We start from the raw sequence: 13,889 nt of genomic DNA, 5'->3' as shown, positions 1-13,889 counted from the left end.
CAGCCACCCCTGTTCACCTGCCACCCCTGTTCACCAGCCACCCCTGTTCACCAGCCACCCCTGTTCACCAGCCACCCCTGTTCACCAGCCACCCCTGTTCACCAGCCACCCCTGTTCCCCGGCCACCCCTGTTCACCGGACACCCCTGTTCACCGGCCACCCCTGTTCACCGGCCACCCCTGTTCACCGGCCACCCCTGTTCACCGGCCACCCCTGTTCACCGGCCACCCCTGCTCACCGGCCACCCCTGCGCACCGGCCACCCTTGCTCACCGGCCACCCTTGCTCACCGGCCACCCCTTGCACACCGACCACCCTTGCTCACCGGCCACCCTTGCTCACCGGCCACCCTTGCTCACCGGCCACCCTTGCTCACCGGCCACCCCTAGCACACCGGCCACCCCTTGCACACCGGCCACCCCTTGCACACCGGCCACCCCTTGCACACCGGCCACCCCTTGCACACCGGCCACCCCTTGCACACCGGCCACCCTTGCACACCGGCCACCCTTGCACACCGGCCACCCCTGCACACCAGCCACCCCTGCACACCAGCCACCCCTGCACACCAGCCACCCCTGCTCACCAGCCACCCTTGCTCACCAGCCACCCTTGCTCACCAGCCACCCTTGCTCACCAGCCACCCTTGCACACCAGCCACCCCTGTTCACCAACCACCCTTATACCCCAGCCACCATTGTACCCCAGCCACCCTTGTACCCCAGCCACCCTTGTACCCCAGCCACCCTTGTACACCAGCCACCCTTGTACACCAGCCACCCTTGTACACCAGCCACCCTTGTTCACCAGCCACCCTTGTTCACCAGCCACCCTTGTTCACCAGCCACCCTTGTTCACCAGCCACCCTTGCTCACCAGCCACCCTTGCTCACCAGCCACCCTTGCACACCAGCCACCCCTGCACACCAGCCACCCCTGCACACCAGCCACCCCTGCACACCAGCCACCCTGCACACCAGCCACCCTGCACACCAGCCACCCTTGCTCACCAGCCACCCTTGCTCACCAGCCACCCTTGCTCACCTGCCACCCTTGCACACCAGCCACCCTTGCACACCAGCCACCCTTGCACACCAGCCACCCTTGCACACCAGCCACCCTTGCACACCAGCCACCCTTGCACACCAGCCACCCTTGCACACCAGCCACCCTTGCACACCAGCCACCCTTGCACACCAGCCACCCCTTGCACACCAGCCACCCTTGTACACCACCCTATTTAACATGTGCAAGTACTGCTAAATCTGACGTTCTCGGAAATGACAAGTCATAAAAACTTTTTTTTTTAGATCTTCGTGGAGGATCTCTAAGTCTTACTCACGTTGTTGTTATTCATCTTCTTCTTGTGGACTTTTTTGTTTCACAGCCTACAGTTTCCATCGAAACTTCCTGAAACTTGCCATATACAGTATGTGTAAAAATACCCTACGTAGACAGTAACCATGTCCGATTTTGAAAATTCCTCCGAGAAAAAAAGTTATGACGTCAAAATATCTCCGTTAATGGAAATCGCCTAAAAAATTGTCTCAAACTTGGCAAGCTTTTTGAATTATGTTTGCGGGAATCCAACAGGGCATTAGCAGAGATGAATTACCGCACATATGATACATCACTATGATGTCATATCAATTTTTATGACGTCATTCCTATTTTTTGACATTTTTTTGTTTCACAACCCAGAGTTTTCATCGGATCTTCGTGAAACTTGCCATGTATATGCAGAAAGCCCACGCGCAGGCAGTAACCATCTCCAATTTTGGAAATCCTCCAAGAAAAAAAAGTTGACGTCATAATCTCGCCGCTAATGGAAATCGCCGATACCATTATCTCCGAAACTATGCAAGCTGTTTGAATTTTGTTTGCGGGAATCAACCCGGGCATTAGCACAGATAACTTTATCGCAAACCCGATACATCACAATGATGTCATATTCGTTTTTACGACGTCATCATTAAGAGGACTAGGATCTTTACTCATTTGAGCTTGTTAATGCAAAAGGTTGTTGGGATGTTCCTCCAAAAAGTATGCAAACAAGGTAGGGATGGTCACAATAAATGATCACGTGAAACCATCCTTACATCTTTTAGGATCTTTCTTTCATTGAATAATCTCTACACAGTAGTGTGTGCGTGTGTGTCTGACCTCTAATTAAAACTATTGCAATTAAACTTGCAAAAAAAGTAACTGCCTCTTTTTGTATCTCCTTGAAAACTTAACTTGGGCCCCTGTGGTTATGTCACGTGCTGTGTTACCCACACATGAGTGTACCCTCCAGTTGTAATTTTGGAACTAATTTAATGTACGTATAACCCACGGGTTATTTGCATGAAACTACAGCAATCACACAATGTCTAACCTCGGAAACTTGTAACAATACTGGTTTGGAACAGTACTCCTGGTGTGATCAAGGTACAAATAGAGGACAATACATTTATTCTTTGCAAAAATGCCAGAATTGGCAGCTTAGTTACAGAGGTGCTTGAGATATTAGTGTGATATTAAATGATATATGCCTGGTGTTGGCTTAATGGTTTGGGTGGTGAGCTTGGGATCCGAGGATCCTGAGTTCAAATCCCCCTTGGCTGTTGAATTAATACCAGTTGGGGTTGACTCTGCCTGTCATCCTTCCGAGGTCGGCAAAATGAGTGCCAGCTTGATGGTATCCTGTGTCGGAGTGGTGACCCATCCAGGATTGTGCCCAATAGCCAAGGAGACTGCTTAGGCAGCACCAACGCTCTGCACAGAGTATGGTCCCAATGGACGGATGGCTTAAATGGTATCTGGATTTGTTTTTTTTATAAAACAAACTTGTCTACTCTTCAGTAACACTGTGGGATCTTTCATGCCCACCACCAACGAGTACAGACGGCTTCTCCCGTTTAATATCAATCTGAGGAATGGCATACACATCAATGCTTCACCTTGCATGCAAGACATCAGGGCGACAGGCTATAGCTGGGTCGGCATTCAGACTCAGGCTGGACCGCTCGAGTGTACGTTCCTCTCGGTCAGTGATCTTCACTTTTTTAGATGGGGGCCACTTTTGCCGACAAGACATCAGTGTGAGCCACCACACTGCCCGCAGGACTCCAAAATGGCTGTTATTAGGCCCCACCTCTGCATACTTTTTTTGTTGTGGTTACTGGGCTGCAAGCATAATTGTTTATATACTGCCATCTACTGATGTAGTGATGTTACTCTTGTTCTTCGTGTTGGAACACTCATTTGATAACATTTATGGCGGATTGTGATTGGATGTTTTCACATTTGTGTATTATCGGCCACACGTCAGGGGCGGCCGCCAGTGGCTCACGGGCTGTGCTTTGAAGAACAGGTCTCTCGGTTATCCTGCCAGTCATAAACAGATGAGACAGGTCTTGTAATATTGTCCCTTTATTTCTTTTATTGTAACACCTCATTCTGTGCTGCCAGGTTATGTTCCTTGGAGAAATTGAAGAGATTCTCGATGTGATCGAGCCTTCTCAGTTTGTAAAAGTGCAAGAACTGCTTTTCAAGCGGATTTCCAAATGTGTGGGAAGCCCTCATTTCCAGGTTCGGTTTCTCTCCGTACACAGTCAGTATTTCTACAATGTGTTGTTCTTGTGTTTTTATGATGTAATTATGAAACTGACATGTTCTTTATATGTGAGAAGCAATGTTAAAGTAATTTTGCATTAGGAATTGTTGTATTCACGCGAGCTTAGGCCTTTGGGCCAAGGTGCATGTGTATTACTTTAACATGTGTGTATTACTTTGATGAGCTTTGTTTAACCAAGCACCCCCCAGTCTTGGGGCTGAAGTGTACACATATAATGTACACATTATAATTAGCTTCGTTGTCATGTTTTCTTGTTTTAACCTTTTTATATTTTAAAAAGGGGCATTTCTTAACAGATGATGGCCATGGAGCCAGAAACGTGTTCGTGGATCGATTCATTCAATATAATTTTGTTTCATTCCTTTTTATTGTCCACCTGAAACATGGAATATTTTTCATCCACTGACAATTCAATTCACAAAGGAGTTGATCAGATTTTTTTTTTTTTTTTTTTGCATTAACATCAAACACATTAATCGAATTGGGCACATATGGCATGCTAAAATGACAGCACAAGGCAAGTGGAGCGTGAAGGTGAATGCCCAAACGACCAAAACAAAAACAGACGTGAAGTGGGTGCAACGGGTGCTGCACCATCCCGTGAACCCTCGACAGCATGCCTCCCATACAATGCACAAACTGAGGGAAGGCCCGTCCACACCAGACACGGGGCAATTTCCCAGAGGGTGAGCTGATGATTCCGCTAATAAAAGGCTTCGAAAGACATGTGGGCTAACTGATGGTTACCTAAACAGGGTGGATGTGTGGCAGGCACTTCCGATTGGTCAACAAGTTCCTTACAAACAGACAACACTCGGTCTCCCCTCACCCGTTAAGTGACAATATTGGCTGAGTCGGTTTTAGTGCGAACATTGGTTGGATATTTTGTTTTATTTCTTAACCGACATCATTCCAAGCATAACCTCTTACTACCAGGTCCCTCTGGCTGCTAAACTTGCTCTGTGATGATGCTGGCTGTATGAGCCATTATTTATCCCAAACCTTTTGTTGAAAACCGAGGAAAAGATTCTTCCAAAGCAAGGAATTTTCATCACTACTTTGAATAGGGCAGAATTATTGAGGATGATACCAACATGCCAATAAGTTGTATGATCTTGATTGGTCAGTAAAGGTTCTGTTCACTGTACGAAATTCAAAAACAGGATTCGTGTATTCGTGCTGAAAAACCATGCACTGTCGGACTCCCAACATTCGTGGGGGATAGGTTCCTGAAAAATGCCGCGAATGTCAGGGGTAAATAAAAAATAATTATTTTATCTTATTTTTTTTTTTTTAACATGGTCTAGGCTCATGGAAGAGCGATGACACAGAAACAATCAGGACACAAGATAAAGGGAACAGCAGGAGAAAGAGGGGAAAAACCAACAGCTGCGGAGGGAGAAAGTGGACTGAGATGGACAAACGAGAGATGCAGGTAATTATGAGGGATAAGGGAAAATGCAAAGGGTGGACAATATTGATACGTAAGCAAAATTGTGTTTGACCAGTTTGTGATTTTGTCAAGGTCTGATGAGAGGGAAGAGGCTGCTTCGTGTGTGTCTGTCAGAAGGATGAGAGATATCATGGCAGAGAGTGGAGTCATCAGCAAAGAGATAAAGAGGATTTTCCACAGTGAGTGAGGTCATTGATGAAGATTAGGAATAAGATGGGACCTAGAACACTGCATTGGGGTCCTCGAGCCTTGTCAGGGATGGAAGAAGAAAGGGTTCCGTTGAGAGCCACACGTTGGCTACGAGAGTGGAGGAAGTCAGTAACCCAAGATTGGAGTTGGCCTTGGATGCCATAGGCAGACAGTTTGAATAGCATGACAGGATTCCAGACTGTATGAAAAGCTCGAGATATGTCCACAGAGACGGCCCTAATCTCATGTCTGATATTGAGGGCCTCCACCATTGTTGGGTGAGTCGAAGCAGCATGTCCAAGGTGGAGTGACCTGGTCTGAAACCAAATTGATAATTAATCTGAGATGAGGCTGTTGGAGAAAAGGAATGATTTCATATCAGTTGTGATGATGGATTCCATGAGCTTGCTGCTGAATGGAAGAAAGCTGATTGGTCTGTTGTTAAGGGGATCAGTTGTTGCACTTTTTTAATGTAATGCAGTGATGTTGGCAGATTTCCAAGCAGATAGAAGATGACAGAGCCTGAATGACAGGGTCAAAAGGGCAGAGAGGGGATGGGCAAGAGTAACAGAGCAGGTTTTTATGATGCCTGAGCTGATGCAGTCCAGTCCCGTTGCAGAATCAGAGTCAAGGGTTGCCAGAAACTTCTCTGCCTTCTCAGGTGCAAAAAAAAAAGTCTAGGAGAAGTTGGGTGTGACTGGTAAGGTGGGTACAGAAAGCGAGCGTTTAGGGACACAAGATTTAGAAGCAAACACGGAGTTTAGGCCTTCAGCCTTTTTACGTGCAGTGTCAGTTGTGCGGCCATTTGAAGTAAGGGAGGTGATCGAGGGCGGACATTCACCAGAAACAGGTTTGATTAGACGCCACCAGGATTTGGAGGAGGGAGACAGGTTTGTTTGAGAGTTCAGACTTGAGATTAGAAAGATGTTTTCTGGCTCTCCTCAGGGTAGACATACTTGTTCCGAGCTGTATGGAAGGAACTGAGATTGCCTTAAGTTGGATATGCCTTCCATGAGGCAACGGCAAGTTGTTTCATGGACAACTGCCTCACCACAAGCTTCACTGAACCATGGGCAGGAGGAAGGGTTGGACAACTGAAGACGAGAGGGGATAAATCTGTGCATGAGATAGAGCAACCTTCTTTGAAAGAATTCCCAGGGTGAGTTGTTGGAGAAAGTAGAGATTGGAGACCAGTCGAGAAGTTTGATGGCTGCTTGGAGACCATTCCAGTCGGCCTGAGTGAAATGCCAGACTCGAAGGCGCTGAGGTGGTTCTCTGATAACAGCCAGAGAGATGTCCACTTTGACAAGCATGTGGTCAGAAGAACCGATTGGAGCGGAGGAAGAACAGCAGATATTGTCAGGGAAATTTGTCAAAATCAGATCCAGAAGAGATGGAGTACCGTTGGTTGAGATCCGGGTCGGGAAGTTGACAGATTGAGTCATCCCAATGAGTTGCAGAAAGCTTTTGCTGAAGTGCCATGACAGGTGAGAGAGGTACCCACACCGAGCCAACTGGCATGATGACAATTGAAGTCACCACATCAGAGGAAGAGAGAGTTTGGATGAGAGGCCAGAAGTTGGTCCATGTTATATATTTAATAACAGACCATACCAACCAATATATTTGTGAATTGTCGATGTTACAAGTAACAATCAAATGGACCCAAATGCATCCATCTCTCTATCTCTATCTCTATCTCTATCTCTATAATCTCTATATCTCTCTATCTCTCTCGTCTTAAACAGGAACATCTTCAGGATGTGTTGTATGAAGCTTCTCTGCGAAGAGTAGAACCGCAGGTTTTAGAGATATCAATTGACTGGAGGTGGTATTCAGAATTTATCCGGAAGTTGATTTACATCAATTGGATTTCCTGGAGAATTGTCGAGTTTGGAATCGAACACAGATTATGTGTATAGGCACAAGTGCGCCGCGTCTGCACCATCGTGTCGGACTTGCCTGGTCATGAAGTCATTTACTCTTATTTTATTTTCAGTTTTTTTTTTTTTTTTTTTCAGTCATTTACTCCAACTCTTGTCAAGCAAATGTGCTTGGTGAATGCGAGTGTTCTGTTTGTAAGGGATTGCAACTGTGGAGAGGTTCTGTGGTTCCACAGGAATCTTCTTCATCCAAACTTCTTCATACAGCCAATAAGTACCGGAGCTTGGCTTTTCGCACCGTCGATGTACCATCTTGAAGGAGAAATCTTTCGTCGGCAAAAAATGCGGCTCAACATCATCATCATCACCATCTTCATCTGTGTGCAGCACGTGTCTGAGGGTAGCATCGTTTGCTGGGAGCGCAGCTGTGCCACTGATGCGGTGCCTCCTGTAGGTCAGAGCAGGAACTTTGAACTTGGCCAGGGTGCCGGCAATAGTTTGCCTATTCTTCAGCGTAACAACATGATCAGCTACAGGGAACAGGGAAGTGGAGCATGTGAAGCTTCATTTAATGAGAAAGGTACAGCATCCCTCGCTTGAAATGCTGTAGGCAATGTGGTAAGGAACTTCTGCTTTTCACCGTGTACCATAGGATCAACACTGTCATGTCCTTTGCAGAAGAAGCGCATCTGAGTTTCCACCATCTCGTCGTGTGTAACACTCATCTGTGCTTTTATCTCTTCCCAGACTCTGCTGTATAATCTTTTACATCAAATTTAAAAAAATATATACATATATATTTATATATTTTTTTTTTAACATTCATCCTTGAGTTTGTACGTACATCACATGCAGGACGATGACATTTGTAGGCCAGTGTACTTTAATATGAATTATAAGGACCTCATTAGACTATGAACAAATCTCTGTAGGATAGTGGTTTATGCGCATCACGAGCCATCGGATCGGATATGAAGGCTAAATAGGCCAACCTTAATGGACCAGATCCTTGTGAACTCGTTTGTAAACCTTAATGTTCGTGATAAAACGTGATCGTTTTATGTCACCGGTTTTACCAAATCTGATACTCTTGTAAGATGAGTGTTCCTGAGCCTGCGGTGGAGGTTGTGGACCCGAGGGGATTCTAACATGGAAAAGCGGTCACATCGGCCCGAGTGCCGGCTTAATTGGGAAGCTCTTTGAGAAAGATCTGATGAGGCATTTACTCTTCACAGGCGAGTGAAAGCGGATGGGACGGTTGACGTCCCATTTTATAGATGAGACATTTTGAGTTTAATCGATTTGACGATTAAAGAGCTCAGGAATGAGCAATGATGACCTATCCTGCCAGAGAGCATCCATTGACTATGATTTTGGCCTCTGGGCCTCATCGGCCTGGTGTAGACTCCACGTTTATCCAACCCAAAGCTGTGAAAGTGAATTTTGATCCACCGACAAACGTTCGTCATCTCCATGTGTGCAATCAAATGGTCCCGGAGAACACGGACAGACTACCATTGAAGGAGTCGCCGCGGCCGCATTTGAAAGCGAAGATTATTTTAGTCTCTTTTGAAAGTGAATTGAGTCTGTTTTACCGAAGCCCCCTTTGCCGTTAGTTGACGCACGAGACGGGATGATCGGCTCATGGAAACTCTTGATGTTCGTAACCAACGTGTCCTTCCTAGGTGGCTGAGAGGGCGCTTTACTTCTGGAACAACGAGTACATCCTGAGCCTCGTTGATGAAAACTCAAACATTGTTTTGCCCATCATGTTTGGCAGCCTCTACAGGGTCTCGAAGGAACACTGGAACCAGTGAGCAAACGTTAACCGTCTCCTTCGTGTTTTATCTTATACTAAGAAGGTAGATGTGGACACACACGGTGTGGCGTTGGAGAAATGTACTTTGCTCCCTCTTTCTTTGTGCAGAACCATCGTCGGCCTTGTCTACAACGTGATGAAGACCATGATGGACATGAACGGTCAGCTGTTCGGAGACCTCACTGCCTCGTACAATAGTGAAAGACAGCGGTAGGCACAAAACAGTAACACCTCATCTGCCCCATTCAATCTTGCATTTTTGTTGTTGTTGTTGTTGTTGCTGCTGTTGTTGCTTGCGAATGTGGCACGTCTGTTACGGACGTGCACGTTACGACTCGCCGTTATTTCGATAGTGAAAAGAAGAAAGAACAAGAGAGAGACGAACTTTGGAAGAGGCTGGAAAAACTCCAGGTGGAGGGTTCTCATCGTAACAAGGAGACCGTCCAATGACCTTCGGCCGGCTCGGGCGGTGCTCTCACGTGGCTCGAAAGCACCACATATAGCAACGAAAAAAAATAAAAAGGAACCTCCACTGTACTGCTCCTGCAAGTGGTGTTTGACGTTCCACAGTGCCGGGCAGTAGAACCAAGCAATATTCTTACACCACACTTCTACTGTATTTCTGTGATCATCCTGAATAAAGAGAGAGCGTGCGTGTACGCGTACACTCTCCAGATTTTCACAGACTGTTATGTCCACAGTTTATGGTGACATGCGATGCTCGTTCGCACTTTGCTTGCAGACGGGGTGGTCGAGGCACGATGAAAGGAGCTTGGCATGCTGCGATTACGGCGCGAGTAGGGTAGAGTGCCTGGGAACGACTTAATTCTTCGCACGTCCCTTGGTGAGACGTCGGAGGCTTTTTATTTTGCTTCATGGAAATCCAGTCAAGTTTAACATTCGGCCATCAGCACGCGTGTCACTGTAGAGGTTTTCGTGCGGATGAACTACAATCATTCCCACGACGCTCCGATGTCTAGGTGCTTTGTCTCTGCATCGTAAAAGTGTTCTCAAAATGGCTACGATTTTAAAGAGCAAGTTAACAAACCGTATCTTACTAACACAGTAGTGTGCTTTATTACTGTTGTTTTATTTTGAACGTGAAATTAAAGATAAGCTACAAGAGGTGGTGGCGGTGATGGGGAGGATTTGGATCGTCCAACGAAGTGTCCTACCATGCTTGCAAATGAATGTAAATGCCGCTTATCAGGGTCGGTGGCACTTTGCTTTATTATTATTATTATTTTTATTATTATTTTTATTTTTTATTTTTTTCCCGGTTTTTTTTGGCATCATTACTGTACTTCACCAAAACCAATGGGTATGTTCTGTATTATACGAAGTAAATACTTCTGCCTTTCAAATGGGAGCTCTTCTTTGTTTTGTGCTTGTTCGTGACACCACTGCTCCTCGGCAGGTTTAAATGTTTTTCCTTTTTGTGAACGGGTAACAAAAAACGTTGTCGCACATTCTAACAATTGCTTCAAGCGGCGGTGAACACAAGTGGTTGCCCTTTGGTGGAACCCTATTGAACCGTGTCCACCGAGTGTTACGTATAAAGGCCATTCAAAGGAATTGTTGCCTTTCACATCCCAGGAAGCCTGTTCACCTGAACCTTTTGAACCAAATGATTGATTAGTTTACGGTGCAGACACTGCTGCCCGGATAGCAAGCAGAGTCAAACCTGGTGTCAAGGATTCTCCAAGAAGACCAGACCATTTGATATCGACAGTCTTGGATGGAATTTGTCACTTGTTTCAGGGTGCCACGACATCTCACCAACATGTCTCGAACGGCAAAGGATCTTTAACATCCATCAATAGGGGACTTTCAAAATGACAATGTGCCTCAGAATGATCGACACGCATGCGCAGAAGCCCTCGGCAGCAATGGTTATTCTGTATTTCTTGCATATTCTTAGGATTGTCACCTAAAATGGTTCACAAAGCTTCTCAAATAAGTCGAAAATACTTGGAAAAGTACCTGAGAGAGGTGGCTCTGCCTCTTTTAAGAACTTTCACCCAAAGTGCTGAGATTTCACATCCATGTATTGCAATAACTCCCAACGATGTGGGTCGGTGCAAGGCCTGAAGGATCGTACATGGGCACGTTCTACCAAAACCCCCGATCATCCCGACCAGTGAGTGGACGTTGAACCTTGCCGGAGTGTGCTTGTAACCATGGCAGGCTTGGTTATTTATTTATTTAATGGATGTCTGCAATTGGAAAGACGATGCTGTGTTATTTTATCAACAAAATAAGGCTTACGGACTCTTCGATAAAGGACGTCTTCGTGACGTGAAAATACACAAATCTTGTGCGAGCGATATCGATGCGAGAGCCAGATGTACGAAGCAGACCCCTCAGGGAGACACTGGATCTAGTTTTGGGTGATTCTTAACAGTGATCGGAAGGTCAAGTCTGGGGCTAATGAATGCACAAAGTAAGCTTTAAATCAACTGTTTAAATATTTACTAATCATGTTTGGGGGGCTGGTTGTGAGGAATGTTTGGAGGTTTATGGGGAGCTGATTGTGAGGGATGTTTAGAGGTTTGTGGGGGGCTGGTTGTGATTGATTGGAGGTTTATGGGGGGCTGGTTGTGATTGATGTTTGGAGGTTTATGGGGGGCTGGTTGTGAGGAATGTTTAGAGGTTTATGGGGGGCTGGTTGTGATTAATGTTTGGAGGTTTATGGGGGGCTGGTTGTGAGGAATGTTTATTGGTTTATGTGGGGGCTGGTTGTGAGGAATGTTTAGAGGTTTATGGGGGGCTGGTTGTGATTAATGTTTGGAGGTTTATGGGGGGCTGGTTGTGAGGAATGTTTATTGGTTTATGGGGGGCTGGTTGTGAGGGATGCTTTGAAGTTTGTGGGGGGCTGGTTGTGAGAAATGTTTGGAGGTTTATGGGGGGCTGGTTGTGAGGAATGTTTGGAGGTTTATGGGGGTCTGGTTGTGATTGATGTTTGGAGGTTTATGGGGGGCTGGTTGTGAGGAATGCTTTGAAGTTTGTGGGGGGCTGGTTGTGATTGATGTTTGGAGGTTTATGGGGGGCTGGTTGTGAGGGATGCTTTGAAGTTTGTGGGGGGTTGGTTGTGAGGAAAGTTGAGAGACTCATTTAATTTAACCCTTGCAGTGTGACATCAGAGTAGGATTTTGAAATTGTTTTTCACATTTCAGTTTTGTTTTTTAATAATTTTGACTTGGATGCACATGCCACAATTGAAGTTGCTTCAAGTCTGCGAGTCGTGTATTTATCTGGTGATGGTAATGGATTAGTCTCGGTACACCCAGTTAATCCAACCAATCCCATTAATGAAACCATGATTGGGAATATGTATATTTGTGTTAAGTGAAGTATCTTCACTGAACTCAGTCACTTGTTGAAGCTACATTATGACAAGATGAGCTTTTGGTGTTTTTCACTTCAACACACTGTTGACAGATCTCTTATTTATCACCCAAGACTGCAGGTAACATCATTGGCTGAAGGTGTGGTTGTTCCACTGATGCAGTGCCCCCTGAAGGCAAGAACAGGAATTTGTCATTTGTTCATTGTGCTGGAGATAGCTCGCCCATTCATCACAAAGGACACCATGGGATCTTTAACTTCCACTAACTAATAGTGGCAGATGGGACCTCTGGGTTAACATCCATCTGAGGGATGACACCCACATCGATGAATCACCAGGATGGCAGTTTATAGCTTGAGATGAGAACAGGTTTATACAGCTCAGGTGAGTGCGCACACCACTCGGTGATCGTGCTAGCCCTACAAAGTCTGCAACACCCTTTTATAACTCGTATTTCCATGAGATTTCACCTGAAAGTCCACTTTGCTTAAGCTGGTCATTTCTATTTATCGAGAAGAGAGTGAGGGAAAGGGACAACCACAAGTCATCATCAGTGCTAACAATATTTCATGAAGAATAGTGATCACTAATCACATCATTATCAACCACAGTGTCTATCAACTGAACACGATAATGCACTTGTGGTTATTTTCACTTCCCCAGGCAAAAATGCTGCAGTTAGAACTACAGTATGTGAGAGTTGCACTCATATACTACAGTAGTCTGCAGAGGATTACTACAGGAAAGGAATGTCATTTTTGCCTGGATCTCTTACATTATTCCTATGTGTGTGTGGGTGATGCAATGGGACAGGCCATGAACCTGTGTGAGTCCCTTTGCTCGTTCTTGCAACAGAGGAATTCCCTGTTGATGAAATTCCCAGCAGGTGGCAGTCCCAGCAGTAATGAAATTCAGTCAGGTCAGGCCAGGCCAGATTAGAGCTGTGACTTGCTCGAGGTATCATGTAAACCTGTACTAACCTGTTCCATGGTCGAGTTGTCGGCGACTAAACCATCTCCCCCAACAGGTATTTGGTGAGGATGTTTGAATATGGACACCCAGCAGGATTAAAAACAAAACCTGTCAAAGGGTGGAGGAGCTCCTTGTGGGCCAACGGCCATCCATATCTAGTGCCCAAATGTGTCTGCAGACGTCCTCCTGCAGTTGGGTTACTTTTTTATTAGGAGGTTAGTGGCAGGATTTGCACTCCGGCCACCGTCAAACCCTTCATTCCGCAAAACACAAAAACGCAAAGAAATCTGAAAACCCACTCCGTGAGAGTACTTCCTGTGCAGCTTCCCTTCGCAGGGCAGCTCACCGGATGACGGGATTGGGGCAAAGCCTTTGGGACCCCCATATTTGATGATAGGAGGGAAACCACGGGGTAACATTCCCGGGTCAGATTGCGGGAGAGTGTGTCGGGGTGGTGCTGAGGTGTCGTCCACCAGACGGCGGTCTCCTTGGGTTAACCTGAGGCGGTCCCTTCGGGTGGGTGCCTGGAATGTCCTATCCCTAAGAGAGGATGATCACCTGTCTCTGTTATCATCTGAGCTCAAGTGTTTGGACATCGGTATTGCAG

The 13,889-nt window shown here is 46.1% G+C and overlaps 1 protein-coding gene across 1 annotated transcript in view; it reads left to right on the top strand.

Moving 5' to 3' along the window:
- The window catches only part of LOC147012386 (serine/threonine-protein phosphatase 2A 56 kDa regulatory subunit alpha isoform-like), a 100,994-nt gene extending 90,669 nt beyond the window's left edge, over positions 1–10,325 (top strand). The window contains exons 11-14 of the mRNA XM_085856494.1: positions 3,452–3,571; positions 8,828–8,955; positions 9,070–9,171; positions 9,315–10,325. Coding sequence (XP_085712620.1) covers positions 3,452–3,571; positions 8,828–8,955; positions 9,070–9,171; positions 9,315–9,411 — 447 coding nt within the window. The 3' untranslated portion in view covers positions 9,412–10,325. The remainder of the gene's footprint in view (positions 1–3,451; positions 3,572–8,827; positions 8,956–9,069; positions 9,172–9,314) is intronic.
- The last annotated feature ends 3,564 nt before the right edge of the window (positions 10,326–13,889 follow it).

The sequence above is a fragment of the Eptatretus burgeri genome, chromosome 15 (genome assembly GCF_056783735.1).
Source record: "Eptatretus burgeri isolate ZD-2024b chromosome 15, Ebu_testis_v1, whole genome shotgun sequence".
Classification (NCBI taxonomy): domain Eukaryota; kingdom Metazoa; phylum Chordata; class Myxini; order Myxiniformes; family Myxinidae; genus Eptatretus; species Eptatretus burgeri.
The sequence above is the reverse complement of the archived record's forward strand: the minus strand, read 5'-3'. Positions and strand labels throughout refer to the sequence as shown.